The 23,119-nt window shown below is 33.4% G+C and overlaps 1 protein-coding gene across 5 annotated transcripts in view; it reads left to right on the top strand.

Moving 5' to 3' along the window:
* Positions 1-23,119, top strand: part of LRBA (LPS responsive beige-like anchor protein) — a 725,452-nt gene that overhangs the window by 503,490 nt on the left and 198,843 nt on the right. For all 5 annotated transcript variants that reach the window (XM_034661533.1, XM_034661532.1, XM_034661534.1 and 2 more), the window contains 2 exons: positions 20,746-20,863; positions 23,014-23,116. In XM_034661533.1, coding sequence (XP_034517424.1) covers positions 20,746-20,863; positions 23,014-23,116 — 221 coding nt within the window. The remainder of the gene's footprint in view (positions 1-20,745; positions 20,864-23,013; positions 23,117-23,119) is intronic.

The raw sequence follows: 23,119 nt of genomic DNA on the forward strand, positions 1-23,119 counted from the left end.
AGTATGGAGGTTCCTCGATCTGAGTCAAAACCGAGAGTCTGACATTCAACTGAATGGGCCACCCAGGCATCCCTAAAAAGCAGATTTTTAAATACAAAGAGTGAATTGGTGGTTGCCAGAGGGAAGGTGTGGGGGAGAGGGAGTGGGTGAACTAGATGATGGGGATTAAGAGTACACATATACTGATGAGCACTGAGTAATGTATAGAATTGTTGCATCACTATATTGTACACCTGAAACTAATATAACACCATATGTTAATTATACTTCAATAAAAAAATAAAAATAGTAAACTAGGTGGGAGAAAAAATGTATTAATGTATTAATGAATATGAATATGAATAAATGGGACTCCTAATGCTTGTGGCAGAGGGCACAGAGATAGGTATGTAAGGCCATAGCTCTACAGAAACAAAATACATTCAGTGAACCCCAGGAAATTCCTGTTGTGTTTTAATGGTTATATCAGGCCTGTAGAGGTCAAAGATGAGTGGGTAATAAAAAAGGTTTAGTGAGCCCTGAGGTGATAACGAAGATCAGTGTTGGTTTTCAGTTTTGCTACCTGAATCAAGTCCCCATTCTGTGACTGTGAAGGGCTGTGACCTGAACCTTTGGTAACTGAGAGTAATCAGGAATAAAATATTTAAAATTGAAAGGAGTTGTATTCTTATCTTTAAAGACCTGGAGAAGGAAGGTAGGGTGGTCCTAGGTGAAGAGCTGTAAGAATCTATAGAAAGAATTTTGGAAACTTTAAAGGGGAAAAGCACTATAAACAAATTGAACTCTGTAAATTACTGACAGAAAGGAAAGAAAAATAAGGTGACTTTTGTCTTCCATGACAGTGTTAAAAAATTGCTAATGGATCATAGTCAAATTTAGAGAATCTATACGTTCTTTCATTCAATGTTAAGAAATGGTTTTGTGTGTGCATACATGAATAGTTTTTGTTATAAATATAATAAACTCAGTGGGTTTTTTTTCTTGCTCATGTGTTTTATTTTTATGCACACTGTTTTACCCTCTTTTCTGGGCTCTCTCCCATGTACCCCTTACTCCTATTCCCTATATCCCAGATCCTCTTTTCCCATATTTAACATATATTAACAATCTAGTGTTTATCATTTTATATTTTTTCCCATTTTCATGTAAACTTAAGTGTATTGTTGGAGAGTTTTTTCATTGAAAATGAAATTAAATCCTGTAATATATACTGGGTTTGAATGAAATCCTATAATACATACTTCTTGGTATGTTGCTTTTCTCACTCTAGTATTTATCAGTGGTGGATATCCAGCCATATCAGCTGATGTGGCTTTAATTCATTCTTTTAAATGACTGAAGAAGACATATCATAATTTTTCCAACCATTTTTCTAATGGCATGCATTGAATTTCACCATCTTGATTTCCTTTTTTGTTTTTGTTACTATGAAAAATGTGGCACTTTTTTTGGGTCCATAGGAAGTTGAAAAACATTTAATGGAGTAGTTATTCTAAGCATGCTAAAAAATCCCTACTCTGATCAAATTTTCTGCTAAGTTTTTAATTCCAGTTAAGATACAATATTACATTAGTTTCAGGTATACAATATAGTGATTTACCAGTTCCATACATTACTCTGTGCTCATCATGACAAGTGTACTCCTTAATGCTCATCACGTATTTCACCCATCCCCCTACCCACCTCCCCTCTGGTAACCATCAATTTATTCTCTATAGTTAAGAGTCTGTTTCTTGGTTTGTATTCTCTTTTTCTCCCCCTCTGCTTGTGTTTTCTTTCTTAAAATCTACATATGAGTGAAATGATGGTATTTGTCTTTCTCCAACTTATTTCATTTAGCATCATATTCTTTGGCTCCATCCCTGTTGTTGCAAGTAGACAAGATTTCATTATTTTTTTATGGCTGAATAATATTCTGTTGTGTAGATATATCATATCTTATTTACCCATTCATCAGTCAGTGGACACTTGGCTGCTTTCAATATTTGACTACTATAAATAATGCTGCTATAAGCATAGGGGTGCATATATTCCCTTTAATTAGTGTTTTTGTATTCTTTGGGTAAATACTAGTATGATTTTTTAATTATAGGGTAGTTCTATGTTTACATTTTTGAGGCGCCCCCATATTGTTTTCCACCATGGCTGTACTAGTTTGCATTCCTGCCAACAGTGCATGAGGGTTTCTTTTTCTCCACATGCCCTCCAGTATCTGTTGTTTCTTGTGTTTTTTATTTTAGCCATTCTGACAGATAAGAGGTGATAGCTCATTGTAGTTTTGATTTGCATTTACCTGATGATCAGTTATGTTGAGCATCTTTTCATGTGTCTGTTGGCCATCTGTATGTCTTCATTGGAGAAATGTCTGTCTTCTGCCCATTTTTTAATTGGATTATTTGTTTTGGGAGTGTTGAGTTTTGTAAGTTCTTTGTATATATTTGGATACTAACCATTCGTTGGATATGTCATTTGCCAATATCTTCTTCTATTCCATAGGTTGCCTTTTTTGTTGATTGTTTCCTTTGCTGTGCAGAAGCTTTTTATTTTAATTTAGGCCCAATAGTTTATTTTTGCTTTTGTTTCCCTTGCATCAGGGGACCCATCTAGGAAAAAAGTTGCTACGGCCAGTGTTAGAAACAATACTGCATGTATTCTCTTCTAGGATTTTTATGGTTTCCGGTCTCATGTTTAAGTCTTTAGTTCATTTTGAATTAATTTTTGTGCATGGTGTAAGAAAGCGGTCTACTTTCATTCTTTTGCATGCTGTCCAGTTTTCCCAACACAATTTGTTGAAGAGACTGTCTTTTTCCAATTGGATATTCTTTCCTGCTTTGTCAAAGATGAACTGACCATATAATTGTGGGTTTATTCCTTGGTTTTCTATTCTATTCCATTGATCTATGTGTCTGTTTTTTTTGTGTGTGTGTGTGCTGGTACCATACTATTTTGATTACTGTAGCTTTGTAATATAACTTGAAGTCTGAAATTGTGATACCTCCAGCTTTGTTTTTGTTTTTCAAGGTTGCTTTGGCTATTCAGGGTCTTTTGTAGTTCCATAAAAATTTTAGGATCATTTCTTCTAGCTCTGTGAAAAATGCTGTTGGTATTTTGATAGGGATTGCATTAAATGGGTAAATTAATAGACATTTTGATAATATTTGATTTTCCAATCCATGAGCATGGGATGTTTTTCTATTTCTTAGTGTCCTCTTCAATTTCTTTCGTCAGTGTTTTCTACTTTTCAGAGTATAGGTCTTTCACTTCTTTGGTTAAGTTTATTCCTAGATATCTTATTATTTTTGGTGCAATTATAAATGGGATTATTTTCTTAATTTCTATTTCTGCTTTTTTATTATTGGATGTAAGATTACTTTCCAAAGGGTTTTAGATTTCATGTTTTTACCAGCAACTTTTCTCTGCATTCCTCTCAACAAGTTCTTTTAAATTTTTGCTAATCTCATGGGTATAAAATATCTCATTCTTCTTTTATTGAGTTTTTCATTAGTACTAATAAAATTGAATATTTTAAAAATGTTGGACATTGGAATCCATGTTATGAAATTCCTTTTTAAATTATTTTTATATTTTCTGTTTATTTTCTTTATTGTTTTCTTGTGACTTTATAAATGTTCACTGTATATTATAGAAACCCTTTGTATATCATAAAATAGTTTTTTCAAATCTGTCTTTTGCCACTTGAATTTATTAATCATATCTTTTACCATTAATTAGTTTTATATTTTATAAAGATCTAGGTATAAATATTTTTTATTTTTTATTGAAGTATAGTTGATGTATAATGTTATATTATTTTTCAGGTGTACAACATAGTGATTCAACAATTCTTTACATTACATTGCTCACCATGATAAGTGTAGTTACCATCTGTCACCATACCAAGTTATTACAATATAATTGATTATATTCCCTGTGCTGTACTTTTCATTCTTATGACCTGTTTATTTTATAACTGGAAGTTTGTATCTCTTAATCCTCTTCACTTATTCTATCCACCCCCTACCCCTTTCCCCTAAATATGTCTTTTAAATTCTGATTTCCACAAAACCACAATGAGATACCACCTCACACGGGTCAGAATGGCTTAAATCAACAACTCAGGAAACAACAGATATTGGTGAGGATGTGGAGAAAGGGGAAGCCTCTTACACTGTTGGTAAGAATGCAAACTGGTACAACCACTCTGGAAAGCAGTATGGAGGTTCCTCAAAAAGTTGAAAATAGAGCTACCCTACAACCCAGCAATTGCACTACTAGGTATTTGTCCAAAGGATACAAACCGTGATTTGAAGGGCATATGCAACCCTGTGTTTATAGCAGCAATGATGTCCATTGACAGATGAATGGAGAAAGAAGATATGGTGTATATGTGTGTGTGTGTGTGTGTGGTGTGTATAATTCATCAAGTCAGAACAATGTATCTACACACACACACACACACACACACACACACACACACAGGAATATTACTCAACCATCAAAAAGAATGAAATCTTGCTATTTGCAACAATGTGGCTAGAACTAGAGGGTATTATGGTAAGGGAAATAAGTCAGTCAGAGAAAGACAAACATCAGATGATTTCACTCATATGTCAATTTAAGAAACAGATAAGCATAAGGGAAGGGAAGGAAAAATAAAGATGAAATCAGAGAGGGAAACAAACCGTAAGAGACTCTTAACTGTAGGAAACAAACTGAGGGTTGCTGGAGAGGAAGTGGGGTGGGGTATTAGGGTAACTGGGTGATGACATTAAGGAGGGCCCTTGGTGTAATGAGCCCTGGGTGGTTTATGCAACTGATGAATCACTAAATTCTACCTATGAAGCTAATAATACACTATATGTTAAGTAAATTGATTTTAAATTTAAAAAAATAAATCGATTTCCAGTTATCTTGACTTCAAGATTATATATGCAGTCATAGAAAGAACAACTGAGAGCCAACCATGTGCAACTCACTATCCAATCTAAGTGATTTAGTCACCAGTTCATCATACCACATTAAGCTGTGCTGTCAGCTTTGTATGTCACAGCTAACACTTTTTAAAAAAAGAAATGAAGTAGGGAATACCAGACTTACAGTCTAATGTTCTTAAAATATATTTATTCAAGTCTTTATTCCATCTGCATAGTGTTTAAGATAGTGTACTCCCTTTTACTAGTCTGTTCTAATTCTTTTATTTGCTGTTTTCTGATATGTGTTCTGTTATATAAACTTTAAACTATTAGTCTTCAAAAAAAGCTCCATTGACATTCTGATGGCAAATACTTTAAACTTATATATTGATTTTTGGTAAATTTACATTTTAATAATAAATCTTCCTATCAAAATCATTCTTTCTGGTTTTCTATTGTACTTTTTATTCTTTTAATACTTTATATATTTTGTCTTACTGTTCCTCTCTGCCTTTCTTGTTAAAATTACTAATAAGTGTTTAAGGTTTTTCTTGCTATTATGAATGCACTATTTTTTTTAAAGATTTTTATTTTTTTAAATGATTTTTTATTATATTATGTTAGTCACCATACAGTACATCCCTGGATTCCGATGTAAAGTTCGATGCTCCATTAGTTGCGTATAACACCCAGTGTACCATGCAATGCGTGCCCTCCTTACCACCCACCACCAGTCTATCCCATTCTCCCACCCCCCTCCCCTCTGAAGTCCTCAGTTTGTTTCTCATAGTCCATAGTCTCTCATGTTTCATTCCCCCTTCTGATTACCCCCCCTTCTTTATCCCTTTCTTCCCCTACCTATCATCCTAGTTCTTATGTCCCATAGATGAGAGAAATCACATGATAATTGTCTTTCTCTGCTTGACTTATTTCACTTAGCATTATCTCCTCCAGTGCCGTCCATGTTGCAGCAGATGTTGAGAATTCGTTCTTTCTGATAGCTGAGTAATATTCCATTGTATATATGGACCACAGCTTCTTAATCCAGTCATCTGTTGAAGGGCATCTCGGCTCCTTCCACGATTTAGCTATTGTGGACAATGCTGCTATGAACATTGGGGTGCATATGGCCCTTCTCTTCACTACGTCTGTATTTTTGGGGTAAACACCCAGTAATGAATGCACTATTTTTATAGTTTCTATACCTAAGTGCCAGTTATAAAACCAGAGAACAGATATTAATATTTCCATATTTATTTAATATATTTTTCTAATTTTAATTAGAGTGCTTTTGATATATTAACAGTTTTTTATCTCTTCCTTTCAGTGTTTATACCAGCTTTTAGATTTTATTGTATTTTAGTTTTTACAAATTTTGCCATTTGGTGATAATTGTTATTGTAAAATAATTGCTAGCAAATATTTATGTGTAGGGCACTGTTTTATTAGCTATACATTTATTATTTTTTAAAACAAGCATATGAAATAGATACTATTGTTGAGTCTAGAGTTTACATGTTTGTCCACAGCTCACGTAGGTAGTATTTGTTGGTGGATTCTCGTAAAATGCTTTGTTATTTGTAATTTTTCCATTTCTGTTTTGCTAGAATTCTTTCTTTAGAAATGCTTTCTGGGGGCGCCTGGGTGGCACAGTGGTTAAGCGTCTGCCTTCGGCTCAGGGCATGATCCCGGCGTTATGGGATAGAGCCCCACATCAGGCTCCTCTGCTATGAGCCTGCTTCTTCCTCTCCCATTCCCCCTGCTTGTGTTCCCTCTCTCGCTGGCTGTCTCTATCTCTGTCGAATAAATAAATAAAATCTTTAAAAAAAAAAAAAAGAAAAGAAAAAAAAAAGAAATGCTTTCTGAATTTGATCAAATGCCTTTTCAGCATCTATTATTACATAATGTTTCCCTTTTAATTTGTTGATTTTGTCAGTATAATGATTATATTGTAGATTTTCTGAATTGAACAACTCTTGAAATCCATGAAAGTACCGTCCTTGGTAATAGTATTTTTGCACTATGTTACTGGATTTTATTTACTTCTGGATTATTTCTAAGTTTTGTATCTTTATTCAGTAATGAAGTTGCTCTTCATTTTTCCTTTTTTATAGTGTCTCTTTTGCTCCGTTTTCAGGATTAAAATGGTTCTGACATGCTGAATTATGGAGTCCTAGTTTTTCCCTGTGGTCTAGAATAATTTTTTCAAATTGTAATTTAAGATTAAGTAAAGGTCAGCTGTGAACTTGTTCTGTGAGAAGTTACCTTGCTACAGTGGTAACTTCCATATATACTATCAAGGGTATCATCCCAGAGATCACCAAACAGAACGACTCATAGATTAAATTAAGATTCTTGAATCACATGGTTTATTAAATCAACTTAAAACACACAATGAGAAGAAAGGAAAGTGAGATGGGGTAAATTTATGTACTTAGGATAGAATGCAAGCAGGCAGAGTACTTAAATCCTAGTTATGCAACATTTACGTGTTCTGCTCATCAGCCTTCCCTGTTGATAGTACTATGAGTACTAGTATCAAGCAAGGGAATCCACAGATGGAAAGGCCAATGAAACACGGTTGCTCTATTGGAGAGATGAAGCAGCAACCATACGTGGCCACAGCAAGAGCTAGCCAGTTATCCTGCTGAATAGTTATGGTTTTGTCTGAAATTCTTGTACCGATAAAACCACAGGGACCAGAATCAGACCATATTGGGTATGACAATTTGGCATATTGAAATTGGTCAATGGGTGGCAAATTTAAGCCTAACTTAGTTGTCATCCAGAATGTCAAGAACTGTGAGAGGTCTGAAATTTTATCCTACTTGCAAGCTAACAGATTTTTTCTACAAAAATTTCATGGATGCTAGTAGAAGACATGAGACTCCTGGGTCAGAGACAGAGAATTTTCTTATGACACAACAAACAGAATAAGCATCTAAATGAGTCAATTGCCCTAAGTGTCTTCCCCCCGGTTTCATAAGGTGATGTGGATGGGTGCTATGGACTGAATATGCTTTCCCTCTTCACCACCACCCCCCCGTCGTATGTTGAAACCCTAACCCCAGTTGTTACTGTATCTGGTGATAGGGGCTTTAGGAGATAGTTCATAAAGTTAGTACCCTAATCCACTAGAATTTTGGCTTTATAAGAGGAGGACAGTGATTGCTCCCCTCCCCTCCTTTCTCTCTCTCTCTTTCTCTCTTTACCATGTAAGGATAATGTGAATGGCAACCATCTGCAAGCCAGGTAGAGAGCTCTCACCAGGAGCCAGCTATGCCAGCACCTTGACCTAGGACTCCCTAGCCTTCAGAACTGTGAGAAATACATTTTCGTGGCTTAAGCCACCTAGTCTTTAATACTTTGTTGTGGCAGTCTGAGCAGACTAACATAAGAGGCCCAGGTAGATAGTGTGTACCCAGTGAGTTTACATCCCAGTTGAGCATTCTCAGTGTTTAGAAACCCAAAATGTTTATCACGGTCAGTAAAGTTTGGCCCTTGCCCCCAAAAGGCATCATTATCTTTATTATACTGGACAGTAAATAAACCTGCCCTGTGCTCCAAAGTGAGACACTATCTGTCTCTTCCAAAGCTGTTCGTTGTCCAGACATTCTCGAAAAGAGTCTCTGGAATAAAAGTGTAATTCTTGCCTCACTCTCAAGACCTACAGAAAATCAGCAACCCAAAGTGAAGTTGGCATGATCTTATCTTACAAGTTGGTCTTTTCATCTCTATCTGAAAGAACACCCTTTTTTATTCCATCATACTTCAGTATATTGTCTTTAACAGGCCTTAACGGATTTCTAACTTTAAAATTACTGTCCATATTTAGCACCTTTTGAATTCTCTCAGAAGCTACTACTTTACTCATTATCTCTACTTAACATAGCCTATGACTTTTTAAAAAGATTTTATTTATTTATTTTGTGGGGGAGAGAGAGAGAGAGCAAGAGAGAGCACAAGCTGGGGTGGGGAGGAAGACAGGGAGAAACAGGCTCCCCACTGAGCAGGGAGCCCGATGTGGGGCTCGATCCCAGGACCCTGGGATCATAACCTGACCCAAAGGCAGACACTTAACTGACTGAGCCACCCAGGCACCCCTAGCCTATGACTTTTGCCTTTATGTCATAAGTTACCATCTTACTATCAGTGGTTATTATTTCTTTTGGTTTTCTTCTATCCCATTTGTTTTCTTGTCTTCTAGAGCAGAATTTAATATTCTTAGATAATGTACCAAATTCATATTACATATGTATTCAGAATATTTTTGGTTGAGGTGTTAGTAGACATATTTCTTTTAGGTGCTAACAATTTATCACAGGGCAATAATACTTCACAGGCTTTTTTTTTTTTTTCAAATTCCTAGAGAAACATCCACTTTTTTATCTTATAGTACGTTCCCATTGAAGCAAACCAAATAATAAATTCCCCGTTTTTTAGTACTTATGAGAGGTCATTTTAACCACTCTTTCTGGGAACAATAAATTTTGCTAACCTTGACCATGGCTCCACTAAATGACCTTACTAGGAACTGAGACACAGAGCTCACTCCTTTAACAAGTTTGGAGCTCTCTTATTCGGTTTTGAATATTGTAGAATTAAGGAGTGAGAGATGAGGAATTTGTTTTCATTTCTATTTCATTTGAAATGGTTAATCTCATCATTTATTCATTGAATATACATTTATTGAGTTCTGTAATGTACCAAGTATTCCAGGTATGTCTTTAGGTAGGTACACGTATTACCATGTAGTCAGGGAGACATTTACAAATACATGGAATTGGTACTAGACCTGTGATAGCACAAAACAGAGAATGGTTGAAACTGATTGGGGAGTTAGAGGTTTTATGAAACATTGTCTTGGCCTTTAAGAATGAGAGGAGAAGTTCACCATGGAGGGAATATTATGTAGCAGCTTAGAGTACAATTTTAGAAGCCTAATAGACTTGGCTTACCCCACATAATAGTTATGTGATTTTGGCTCCATCATTTAATATTTGTTAAGTGTGTTTCCTCATATATAAAATGGTGAAAATGATATTTCATAGTGCTATTTTGATAATTAATTGAAATAAAGCTCTTAATGTAATCCTGGCATATAATGGGCTCTAATTAAATTATATTTTGAAATAGCTGTTGCTATTACTGCCTACTGCTCTAATGCGACCACCACCACCACCTCCTCTACCAACCTCATTAAAAGACGTTGCCTTCCAGATTGGAAGACCAACATATTGGAAGACATGTTAAGCATAGCATGATTGAAGTGTGTATGTTGTGTGATGTGGTTCAAATATGAGATATGTCTGTGGAAATATCCATACATGATGAGGATTTATTCTAAATGTGATTTCAGTACATATGACCAACAGCAGAAGGATTGTAGGTGCCCATAGGGAAACCAAAAGTGATTTGGGATGGTTATGGCCTCTCAGTGAAATAATCTGTTACTGAGACGTGGCCCTTTCTATCCCTAGTAATATTTTTTTGCTCTAAAATCTATTTTGTCTGATTTGATGTCCTTTTCTAATACTTTTGTCATCTGTGTCATTTCTCAGTCAGTTCTGGTTAATTAATTTCTCTCTTCATTATGGATCATATTTTCCTGATTTTTTTGTAAGTCTGGTAATTTTAAATTAAATAACAACTGTGGTAAATTTTATCCTGTTGTGTTCTAGTCTATAAATATTTTGATGCATTGTTTTGTGATACCGTTAAGTTACTTAGAAGTAGTTTTATCCATCTGGATTTTGCTTTTTAAGTTCGTTAGGTAGGGGGCGCCTGGGTGGCTCAGTGCATTAAGGATCCAACTCTTTACTTTGGCTCAGTTCTTGATCTCAGGTTCTGGAGATCAAGCTCTCTGCTCAGCATGGAGTCTGTTCGAGATTCCCTCTATCTCCTCCTTTGGCCCGCTCCCTGCTTGCATATGCTCTCTCTCTCAATAATAAACAAATAAATAAAATCTTAAAACAAACGAACAAAAAGTTTATTAGGTAGGACCAGAGCAACGTTTAGTTTGGGGCTAATTATTCCCCACTGCTCAGGCAAAACCCTTCTGAGTACTTTACTCAGTGCTCCATGAATTATGAGACTTTTTTTTTTCCTTTGGCGTTTGAGCTCTGGGCATTGTTCCTTGTAATTTGGAGGGATACGTCTTTTACTGGCCTCAGGTTTTTTGTTTTTTTTTTTTAACACATGGGTTGATGAGTACTCAGCTAAAAACTACAGATTACACAGGAGCTCTGTTACTTTCCATCACTCTCTCTTCTGCTGCTTATGAACTTAATGGCCTTGCTCTCACTGTTCTCCAGTCTGTTTTCTCTTCTTGAGGAGACCTCAGTGTTCCAACTAGGTTACCCCTGCTGCTCTGGAGCCTGCAAATTTCTCCAGGCAGTGAGCTGGGGCAATAGTTGGTGTCACCACTTTTTTCTTGTCTCTCAGGGATCATTGTCTTTCATTCTTGATATTTACGGTCTTGAAAATAATTTTTTCCATACATTGTTTTAAATATTGTTTGTGTGTAAAGGTAAATCCAAACTCTGACCCTTGAATTTGATTTTTTAAAAATGTTATGTTGTATTTTTGCATCTCATTTTTCTACCCATTTCTGCTTTCTGTTATGTTTATGGTCATGTGTCCTAGAATCTTGTATATAGTTTGCAAGGTTGGGCTGGCCTTCTATCCACCAGTCACCGTCTTCTGTGTCCCTGGCACTGTGGTAGGTGTTAGGAATAGAATAAAAAGATGACTAAGACCAATGTCCTAGCCTCAAAGAACTCCTGTCAAGTAAGAACTCCAGTCTGGGGAGGTTATGCAATGTTATGGAGTTATACAGTGGAATCAGATTAACCAAATCTCATTTAAATTGTATTTATAACGTTCTGTGTATTACAATAGGTTCTTTAAGAAAATGCTTTTGGAAGAGTATATCCGAAGCTAAATACAAGCCCGATATTTAGTTTATGCTCTATTATGGAATAAATAGGAGCCTGTACTGCTCATTTATAACTGACTCCAGCTAAACAACTGAGTGAATAATAGGAGGAAGAAAGCAAAAAAAAAAAAAAATATATATATATATATATATAAAATAAAGTGGAAAATTATTTCCCTCTAATTAGGAAAAAAGCGTCCTGGGGGTTTGAGGCTGTTAGCATGAAGTTCTTTGTAACTTTTTCTTTTCCATTTTGCATTTTATCTCCGTTCTTTGCTTTTTGAAGAACAAAAGCAAATTTCTTGAAGATAAGCAAGGGTTTTCCCTTTAATTAGTTAAATACCTTACTCACCAGAGAAACTTTTATTTTTTTTTAATTTTTTATTTAAAGATTTTATTCATTTATTCAACAGAGATAGAAACAGCCAGCGAGAGAGGGAACACAAGCAGGCAGAGTGGGAGAGGAAGAAGCAGGCTCATAGCGAAGGAGCCTGATGTGGGGCTCGATCCCATAACGCTGGGATCACGCCCTGAGCTGAAGGCAGATGCTTAACCGCTGTGCCACCCAGGCGCCCCTACCAGAGAAACTTTTAATGGCTAAATCACATTGTACCTGCTACTGTAGCTACAGGCTGATATTACTTCTAACTTGAAGGTTTAATTCATAAATCTAGGGAGGGCTTTTGATACCAATTTGAGATTGAGTTTGAGTTCATAATAAGAATTGGCATTAGGAAGAAAAATAGTTGTGTCTTTTGGGTGTTTTAAAATATTTATTATACAACATTCCAATATATTTAAAATGAGGCAGTTTTTTATTAGCGCTGATTGAAATTTAACTTTTTATTAAGGCACAGAAAGCTCTTGACTTTAGAGAGTCAGTGTGTGGAATAATAAGAAAAAATACTTTATAGCTTGAATTCAGAGACAGTAGCATGTAATTCTCACAACTTTTTGAGATGTTACTAGGAATTTTTCCAATAAAAATGGAAAAATCATTAAGTATAATGTATATTACTATTTTCCCCATATCATTGATGTAAGGAAAAATTAAATATAAGCATATTTGAGTAAAAAACAATTTGGATATTGTTAGCAAAAAAAATGCAAAAGTGATTTTGAGGTTAGAAAGTTGGCTAGAGCAGTGTTAAGAATCGTTTTAGGGAAAAAATAACTGAATTACAGAAGTGTTTTTCTTTGCCTTTTTCTAATTTTGAGAATATAGATTAATGCGTAAGTTTATGCATACTTATGATTAACTTACCTTATTAATAAGATGAAAAACTTTTGGTAGTGGGGTGCTTGGGTGGCTCAGTCAGTTGTTTGCCTTCAGCTTGGGTCATGATCTCAGAGTTTTAGGATCGAGCCCTGCATTGAGCCCTGCATTGGGCTCTCTGCTCGGTGAGGAGTCTGTGCGCGCTCTCTTTCTCTCTCTCTCTCTCTCTCTGTCTCTCTCTCTCAAAACTTGCTAAGATTCCAGATACCTTTTAGTAACAGTTTTACTACAAAATATTGAAATTTTTCTTTTTTGTATATAGTGCAAGGTAATTTCTCTGTCTCATACTAAAATCAGATGGAACACTTTCATACTTTCTTCATGATAAAATTGACATTGTGGTTTTGTTTTTATTAAGTTTATATTTAAAGGGTATCTCCAAACCCAGATATCTCTATTTTTAATTCAGATAGTTTACTTTTTTTCTGAAAATGTAATAACTAGCTCTTTACCTCACACGCTGCTGTGAAAAATAAAGTAAGGTACATTCATGTTCTTTACTATTCTTTTCTTGTATATTTTGGAGTCTTCTTTCAAAAATAATCAGATGCAGATGTATTTAAATTAAAAAAACTAAATTAAAAATTAGTTGATGATATATAAATACCTTCTTTGTTCTACTTCTGCATTACCACATTTGCTTTTGACTCATTAAGATATATATTAAATGTTAAATAAGAGATGACTTTTCTGATACATCATTTAGAATGCAAATTATTTTGAAGCTGAAGAATATTGAAAATAAAACAGAACCAACCAAAGAGTCAGAATTATTTACACGCCAGGGGCTTAAAGGTGCATCACTCCAGCACAAATATTAAATTATGAAATGGGAATTTCAGTTTGCCATAAATCTGTCTGCCATAGCAGCTTAAAATAAAATAGTTTTACCCATCTAAAGCAACATCAATTTGCCAGTCAGTGCTTCATGTATCAAAGAGCATGCTGTGAAAATATCAATATCATTGGTTAATATAAATGAAATTAATTTTTAAAGCTGGGCTAAAGGTTGACATCTGAAAAATTGCATTACTTTGCAGAAGAGAAATTTCTGTCTTCTAGTGAAATTTCAGGTCATGAGGGCAAGTAATTTTCACAATCTTCAATGGGAGCCAGTGAAATATGAACTTCATTGTCACCTAGCCCCAAAGCGATAAGATAAAATGAGCTGATACATCATTTGCTGTGGTTTTATCATCTCCCTCAGTAATTGGAAGAGAAAACATAAGAGTGTATGTGTTTGTGTGCTCCCCTCTTGCCCCTCCCAGCTGCCCCATCATCCACACCCAGGCTAAAACCATTTTAGCCCAATCAATACAGAGGTCATGTAGCATTTTATTTATATATTTTTAATTTTTCATACTGACTAAACTGCCAAGTAGAACATTAGAGTAATGAATATGTTTAATTGAATTTGTCACCCATGAAAATGCTAAGGAGAATACTGTACTACAGCATAGTACCTAGTAAGCAGAAGGAAGAAATTTACTGTATAGGAGGAAAAAAATTAAATAACTCATAATTAATTTAAAAGGTAATTTTCTTTCATATTCATAAGTTTAATATTTTGTTATCATTCTGTTTTTTTCAAAATTTGGAAACATTCTACGTATTCTTGGATAATATTTAAGAACAAAATTACTATTGTAAAGTTTCAACTAGCCAACTGTATATCATTTTTAAATTCAGAAAGACCTCTGAGTTTTACTTTAATAATATATCTTTGAAAACATCAAAGTTCTGTGGTAGGTGATGAAGTAAATCCATAAGCCAACTAGAATTCAATATTATTAGAATAAATTCTGAGTTTATGAATAAACTCATAAGTGCTATGCTTTGATATCAAATTTCAGAGAAAATTATATGCAGCAAAATCCCAAAGCTATGTTAATAATAGAGTGGTACAACTTTAAAATACTTGATTAAAATTACTTTCTACTAGTTTGTTAATATTACAGTTATAAATAAAACATTTGTAAATGTATCGAGTGATAAGTTGCTGTTGGAATATTTTTCAGTGTGTTTTCATTTTGAATATATTTCAAATATTTACTGTTTTCTCATATTAAGATATAATATTTTGTGACTAATTTATAATCATTTTTCATGAAAATCGGATGTGAATATTTTCTTGACTTTCCTTCCAGTGGTGTCATTGATAGAATGATTAGCTTATATTTTGTATAGTAAGTTTGAAACATTTTTGTTGATGTTAAAAATATTCTGTATATTTTATAAATAGTTTTGTTATGAAATTATAAGTATTCTTGGTAATATTATTATCCGATTTTACTTTTATTATCACATTCTTCAGAAATCAATATGGAATTGTTTCAAAGAGTAAAAAAGTAAAACCTCTCCAAAAATTGACAAATATGTGAGACTAGTATATGCAATGCTAGTTTTAAATGTTAAGAAATAATAGTATTTTTAAAAGCCTTTTACTGAGTTTTATATGCAAACACCTATTTGTTATTTTGAGGTAAAAGATTTTATCACTCTTTAATATTTTTCCCTTTAAAGTTTTTTTTTTAATTTTAAATTTAGTGAGGGTGTTTTGTATAGTTTTTTTTAAAACAAAACCTTTCTTCTTTACTTAAGTGAAGCAAATATTTATTTTTAGAGATGATTTAAAAAAAATTTTAAAACCTGACGATAAAAGCATTATGCAGTTAGGCTGGAAACACATTTCTATTTCTCTCAGAGGATGAGCAAACAAAAGAAAGTTTTATTTGGATAAATTCATAAGCTTTTCAAAATAAATGGTTAAAAGGAAAGTGGAAAGAATGGTTTGCTTTCAAGCCAATAAATGCAACAGGGTGAAGAAGTTTTTATATGTATTCACATTATGTTATTTGAAAGATAAAGCATTGTGTTTATTATTTGGGAAAAATAATATATCCCTTTTCAGAAGGCACAAATTTCAGATAAAAATTTTAAAGAAGATATGTTTAATATTTTTAATGTAAAGAAATCGTTTATACACTTGATGAGTGTGTATGTGTGTATATTTAAAATTAAATACTGATTCCTTTCTTTCCTCTCTCTTACCTCAACATTTTAATAAACCATCTATGTTGAACAAATTATAAAAAAAAAAGTTGAATTTACTTTTACTATTAACAATACTAACCATATTAAAACAAGGTGGTAAACATTCAAAGAGTGCGGTGGGCTTAAGCTTTCAAGCTATTCTAGACTTGGGGTCATAACTGCAGAGCAATGGTAATGATATGGTTTCCATAGCAACTGATTCATTGGAGGGCTAGACCTCTGTCTAGGGTGCTGTCAGCGTATGTAGAGTTTCAGTGAACAGAAAGTCCCAAAGAAGGGTCTGCTTCTACCTAATCCAGTTTTAATTGAACTCTAGAGACTTTGAAGTGAAGCCTCAGACCAGGAATATACTATTCCAATAAGAAATAAACCTCTTGCTTAACTAGGCCTCAGCTGCATTTCAGTACTGACTCCTTTTCCTAATGAATACCTTAAAGAAATGTTATTATATCAATTTCAGCTACTAATTCTGTTAGTTAAAAGATTTTTCGTTTCCATTTTAAATCCAACTATCTTGACCGTAAGTATAGAATTTCATTTGTTAATTCTCTTTAAGTCAGGCTAGTTTTTCGTATGTGATTTTAATTTTTGATACTTATGGCAATTTTAAATGATTTTGTCTGTCTCTCCTCCTGTTTCTTTTTCTCTGAGTTTTAATACACTAAACCTGATTATATTTAATTTTGAAAGCACACTACTGTCATACGTTCAGTATGATACCTGATTTATATCAGGTTTGAAAACATACAAAACAATGCTGGGTATTATTTATATGTACTAATAGTATAAAAACTGACATGGGAATGACAAAGCTTAAAGCAAAAATAGTGATTGGCTCTGACAGAGGAGGAAAATGGGATCAGGAAGGGTTATATATGGGAATTAATAAAATGCTTTATTAATTTTTAAATATATGCAATAATATGGTAGAATGTTAGGATTTTATATGGTTGAGCAATGGGTACATGGGCTGATGTCATTTTCTACGGTTGTGAATATGATTTGGTAATAAAACATTTTAAAGAAGCATACCACTTCAAGTAGGTTTTTTAATAACTATACTGCTTAAAAGAAGGAGATATAAATTGAACTTTTTATTAATTAGAAAACCTTGAATACATTAAAAATCTTATAGTAATTTTTAGTATACTTATTAATAATTGAAGTATCTTTGGATATAATTAAATGTTTAGTTGCATGGCCATGATCTTACAATGACTGAAGCCACCATTATGAGCAACAGGTCTTATTATATAGCTTTATACATATAAAAGGTAGAATTTTCAGGTTAGTGTGTGATATTCTTAGCATATCATAGACCTTAGAGGAGCCCTTGGTATTTGTTTTCTTTGATTTCCCTCTTTCACTTGTAACCCAAGTATAGGAAGACAAATGTAGTTGATTAAAATTCTGATAAGTTGAATTGTAGCCCCTTTTTACAAATGTGACAATGTGGTATATATATTGTAACCTTTGTATTTTTGGATTAGAGAATTGGGAAGTAGGCTAGACTCTGCCACTAACTTCCCAAAGGACTTTGTATTAACTATTTCATTTGTCTGGCACTCGTTTTCCTTACTGATACTTGGTTAGTAGATTGGAGTGTAAGTGTTACAGAACATATACTGGATTCTCTCCTACTTGATTAAGTTCAGGGTGGCAAATTCAAATGCCAACGGGAACTGGACAGGTAATAAATGAATGAGTGGAGACTGTGCCAAAATGGTGAGTGTATGTCAGTTGTTACCATGTGGCAAATAGATCTAGATTTGACAGATGCCTTAGTTTTTCCTGAGAAACCAGAAATCTGAATACTTCGTTAAAATATCATATGGTCCAAACAAAATGAATTTGGGCCATATGTTGAGCTTAAGTTGCCATTCATTGACTCATGTAATCATTCAAAAACATCTACTTTGTGTCAGACATTGTTCTAGAAAATGGAAATAGAGTATACTAAAAGTCTTTGTTCTAGTGTAACTTAGATTCTAACATTGTAGTGCTGAATAGAGACAATAGACAAGCAAGCAGATACTATAATTTCAGGTAATGATAAGTGTTGTGAAAGAAATCTGATGAGTTTGGGGTGCTCATGGAGGAAGTGGAGTTTAGAGCCAGTGGCTTCTCTGAGGAGGTGACACTGGAGCAAAAATCTAATGTGAGAGTAAACTAATCATGTGAGTATTTGGGAGAACATTCAAGTCAGACAAGAAAATCAGTATAAAGGCCCAAAAGAAGAATGAATTGGGCTCATCAGTGAGTCTCAGATATAAGACTTTATGAACAATTATACAGAGCTTCAGTGTTTATTATGCATGCAGTGATATGCCACTGGACTTAAATGCATGAGTGATGTGATCTGATTTATATTTAATAATTCTATTAAATTTTTCTTTTCCTTTGGTTCCTCTGGTCATAGTAGACTCTGCAGGTAAGATAAGAGAGAGACCAAGTAGGAGGCCACTGTAGGCTCTGGAGAATTGGACCTACTGGTCATGGTGAGAGAAAGAGTTACCTGCAACCTCTGCTTTCAAAAAATTTTGAGAGTAAGACTTACAGTTTCGTCCTCTCTTTACCTGTTCATTTCTCCTGACCTTATTTATGCAGATATTGGCTGAATGAAAGTAGATTTCTGTATCACCAGTTTTAAAACTGAAAGTTTGTTTGGTCCTTAGAATTTTTGTTGTATTTTTCAAAAAACATTGAGACTTGGAGTTATTCCTTTGTTTTTAGATGCTTTGTGCCAAAAATAGAATTTGTAGAAAAATCTAAATACATACTTCGTGAATTAAATAAGGTTGCTTTTTTTCCCAAAGAAATTGCATTTTACGTTGAGGAATATAGAGTTGCTTGCATTTAAGATCTAGAAAATGGAGATGAATATAGAAGAGAAAGTTCTTGTAGGATAAATTCTTATTATTTTTTCCTCTCCTTGCTTATCCCATCTTTGTCCCTACCATGCAATATCATAATCATATGTCATTCTATTTGCATTTTTTAATGGTGGTTACTTTTGAAAGTTATATTTTAATTGTTTGCCTTCAGGGATTTTCATTAGGTTTTGATAGTAAATCCATCTCATTTTCTTTATTAAATTAATGTGAAGTAATGGTGTAAGAAATTACACATCAGGTTTTCCTTTAACACCTCATAATTAAGCTTTTGAAATGAACTTTTTAAAAAACAAAACTTGAATAACAAAACAACAAAAGTGGCTTAGGACTAAAGACAGGATTACTTTGAGTTGGCAAAGCATTCTAAGTTACTGCGTCTGTCACATGGGATGACAAGAATTGTAACAAGTTACTCTGACAACCACCTACTCCATAGAGAGATTATGTTGAGTTCATTTGCAGGTTTGTGTTTAGCCTAGCTGACAAAATGATACTTAACCTCTTATACAGTCAGTCTTTGTGCTTTCTGAATGAGTGACTGTTGCCTTTAACAGTGACCTTAAAAGTGTGATTTTTTAAAGTCATGAACCTGAATATATATAATTTTTTGTTTTATTAAAAAATAATTGACATACATCACCGTATAAGCTTAAGAAATACAGCATGATGGTTTCGTTTACATATATCGTGAAATGATTACTACAATATGTTCATTCATCTTCTCATATAGATACAGTTTTTTTAAAAAAGAAGAACAAAGGAAGGGGGAATTTCTCCTTGCAATGAGAACTCTTAGGATTTACTCTAAATATATATTTTAAAGTATATAAAAGGTACTTCTGCAGTAGAATCTAAATAAAGAAAACAAAAAACAAACAAATGAATAAACAAGCAAAAAGCAGAATCAGATCTATAAATACAGAGAACAAACTGATGGTTGCTGGGGCAGGGATGGGTGGGGCGGGGCAAAATGGGTGAAGGGGAGCGGGAGATACAGGCTTCCAGTTCAGAATGAATAAGTCCCAGGAATAAAAGGCACAGCATGAGGAATACAGTCAATAATACTGTAATAGTGATTTAACAGTATCAGTGGTAGCTACATTTACGATGAACATAGCATAATGTATAAGCTCATCAAATCACTAAGTTATACACTTGAAACTAATGCAACATTGTGTTTGAACTGTACTAAAAAAAGAAACCAACCTGAAAACCTCATATAACATAAAAGAAATATTTCTGAGTACATTAAAATTGTATTATATGAAACGGAATTGTATATGTGATCTCTAAGCATGTAGGGCATTCTTTTGAGGTCTTCCTTCTTTTTATCTAAAACTTTACTTTCCATAATATGATTCAAAACCCAATCACTAAATAATGCAATTTGTATTTCCTGAAAAGCAATAGATTACATCACTGCTCTTAAAAACCCAAAATATATTTATAAATAGATGTTTTTTAATTTTGCTCTGCTTTTTCATTGAGCTTCCTTTCCATAAGTTGCAATCTATTTTCTTAGTCTCCCTCCAAATTATTTCAGTAACTGTTTTTTCAATTTTTAGAAATTATTTTTCTTAATAGGGTCTTTTCTGTTTTATTCAGGGGGAAAAACAACAAGAAAAAATTAAACTGTTATTACTTACTTGGACTTATTTTTTTCCTCGCTAGATCCTGGCATATACAGAAGGGCTGCATGGAAAATGGCTGTTCACAGAGATACGATCAATCTTTTCTCGTCGTTATCTTTTACAAAATACAGCCTTGGAGATCTTTATGGCAAACAGAGGTAATATGTTTCAGAAGTATATTGTTATAAAGCTAACCTCCACCTCTTTCAGATTTCATTCTTGAACGTACCGTATTGTTTCCTTTTAGATAGTAATTTGTAGTCTACTTTCTGCCATACTGACCTCATTTTTTGAACCACATGCATCCACGTGTTTTTTTTTCCCCACTTGGTCATTCTTAGAATCATTTGTAGTAGTTTTAGTTTTCTGGCCATCTCACAGATTAGTACAGGGTTTTCTAAATATGGCAAATAACTAACCATTTAATCAGTTGTGGGGTTTTGATGTTCTCAGTATTGCTCTGATGCTTAAACTTCATCTGGAAGGTGGATGCATTTGGAGAGGGGAGAGGGTAATCAAATGATTCATACATTTATTCAATCTTTTGTCTAAGCTATTGCCATTTATAAAGGGACCATCAGAAAATGGTACTCAAGTGTCCTGGTTGCTTTGTATTACATCATTCTTGAAAGAACTAAAATTCAATTTGTAGATTTAAAATGGAACTTGGTGAAATTCATTAAGACAAGTAGGAGAGACAAGGTGAACTTGAAGTAAAAGCATTGGTGGGTATGAGTGGAGGCATATAAGGGAGAATGTATAAAATCTAGTGACTTATTGTACATACTCCTTATACATAAGTAGATTGAAGTTTTATTTTCTCTTTCTATTATCTACAAGTTGTCATTTAAAAAAATCTACACAAAGTAATATATATTCCATACACACATTATTTTCCCTTTATGGAATCATATGTCTTTAGAGAATACAGATTTCTTTAGGTAGAGATGTTTTTTCCTTTCCTATTTGGCCTTCTCCCCATATATACCTCTTTTTCCTGATGTAAACATATTCTTCCAGGCAAATAATCAAGTGAATGTTTCACACTTTAGTTCAGCCTGCATCATTGCTGTCCCAAAGGGGTTTTGTTACAGTCTTAACAATATTTATTACTTGCTCATCCTCATTCATATTTTCCTCCTTTAAAATTTCTTATGCATCCTTGCTTTTGTATCTGTGTTTTTCTTTTGCCTTTCCTTCATGGCCTTCATTATCTGCTGTAACTTATGATAGTTTTTCTGTTGTTGTTTTTTTCCCGTATTCAATGTAATAATGGATATATAGGGATGGCTTATTAAAAAGGTGTGTGTGTGTGTGTATATATATATATATATATATGAATGACAGTTCCAAATATGTTTTGGGTCCTTAGTGAATGATCATGTACTTATTTACCTGAAACATGTTGGTAATGTCAGTATTTAAAGCTATACCAAGTTGATAAATTTTTTTTGGACTGAAGAATTTTTTTTAAGCTGGGTAGAGAAGAAGGATCATTTTCTAGATGAGTACTTAGAGGTTATGATACTGAAATTATAATATAGTTAAAATTTTAAGACTTCAAATTGATAGCTTCTAAATTCTCTCTCATGATTTTGACTTTATTTTCGTATTTCTTAAAAAGATTAAAAATTTATAGATGACTGTAATAATTACCATTTATGTACTGAATATATTAATATATATTGATGTGCGTTTCTTGATATTCTCAAAATGTATTATTATTAAAATAGAGATGATTAGAAAACATTTAAATTTGATTATTAACTGTAGAGGAAAAGTCTTCCTTTAGGTCACACATTGTTCTGGATTATGTGAACATATAAATTATAAACATAAAAATTGTAAAGAGAATAATTTTGAAACTGTTCATCACTGGAAATAAATATGTGACAGTTTAGTACTTAAATCTCTAGTGTTTTTGGTGTTAGATTGTTAATTATATAAAGTTAAAACTTTTAAATGTTTATTTATAGAAACTCACAGATAAGTATGTTTAACTTGCTAAAATTCAATTTTGTAAATTCAAGATGTAGCTAATCACAGCTTCATGTCACATTAATACAACAACAGTTTTTAGAACTTCTGACAGCATTTAGAGTAGGAACTATCTATGGCTAAGGTATTTATAAGTAAAATGAATATTACCTCTGACATTAATACTAAAACTTGGTATGCACTAGAATAAAAGTAATATGGCAGGAATTGTATACCTGAATTAAGAGTAAATATTTTATTACACCAAGAAGTCAGTTTTCCAAGAAGGAAGTTATGTTGTGTTCTAACTTCTAAAAATTATTTTTCATAGTTGCTGTAATGTTCAACTTCCCAGACTCTGCAACAGTAAAGAAAGTAGTTAACTATCTACCTCGTGTTGGTATTGGAACCAGTTTTGGATTGCCTCAAACCAGGTA

Source organism: Ailuropoda melanoleuca, chromosome 5 (assembly GCF_002007445.2).
Source record: "Ailuropoda melanoleuca isolate Jingjing chromosome 5, ASM200744v2, whole genome shotgun sequence".
NCBI lineage: Eukaryota > Metazoa > Chordata > Mammalia > Carnivora > Ursidae > Ailuropoda > Ailuropoda melanoleuca.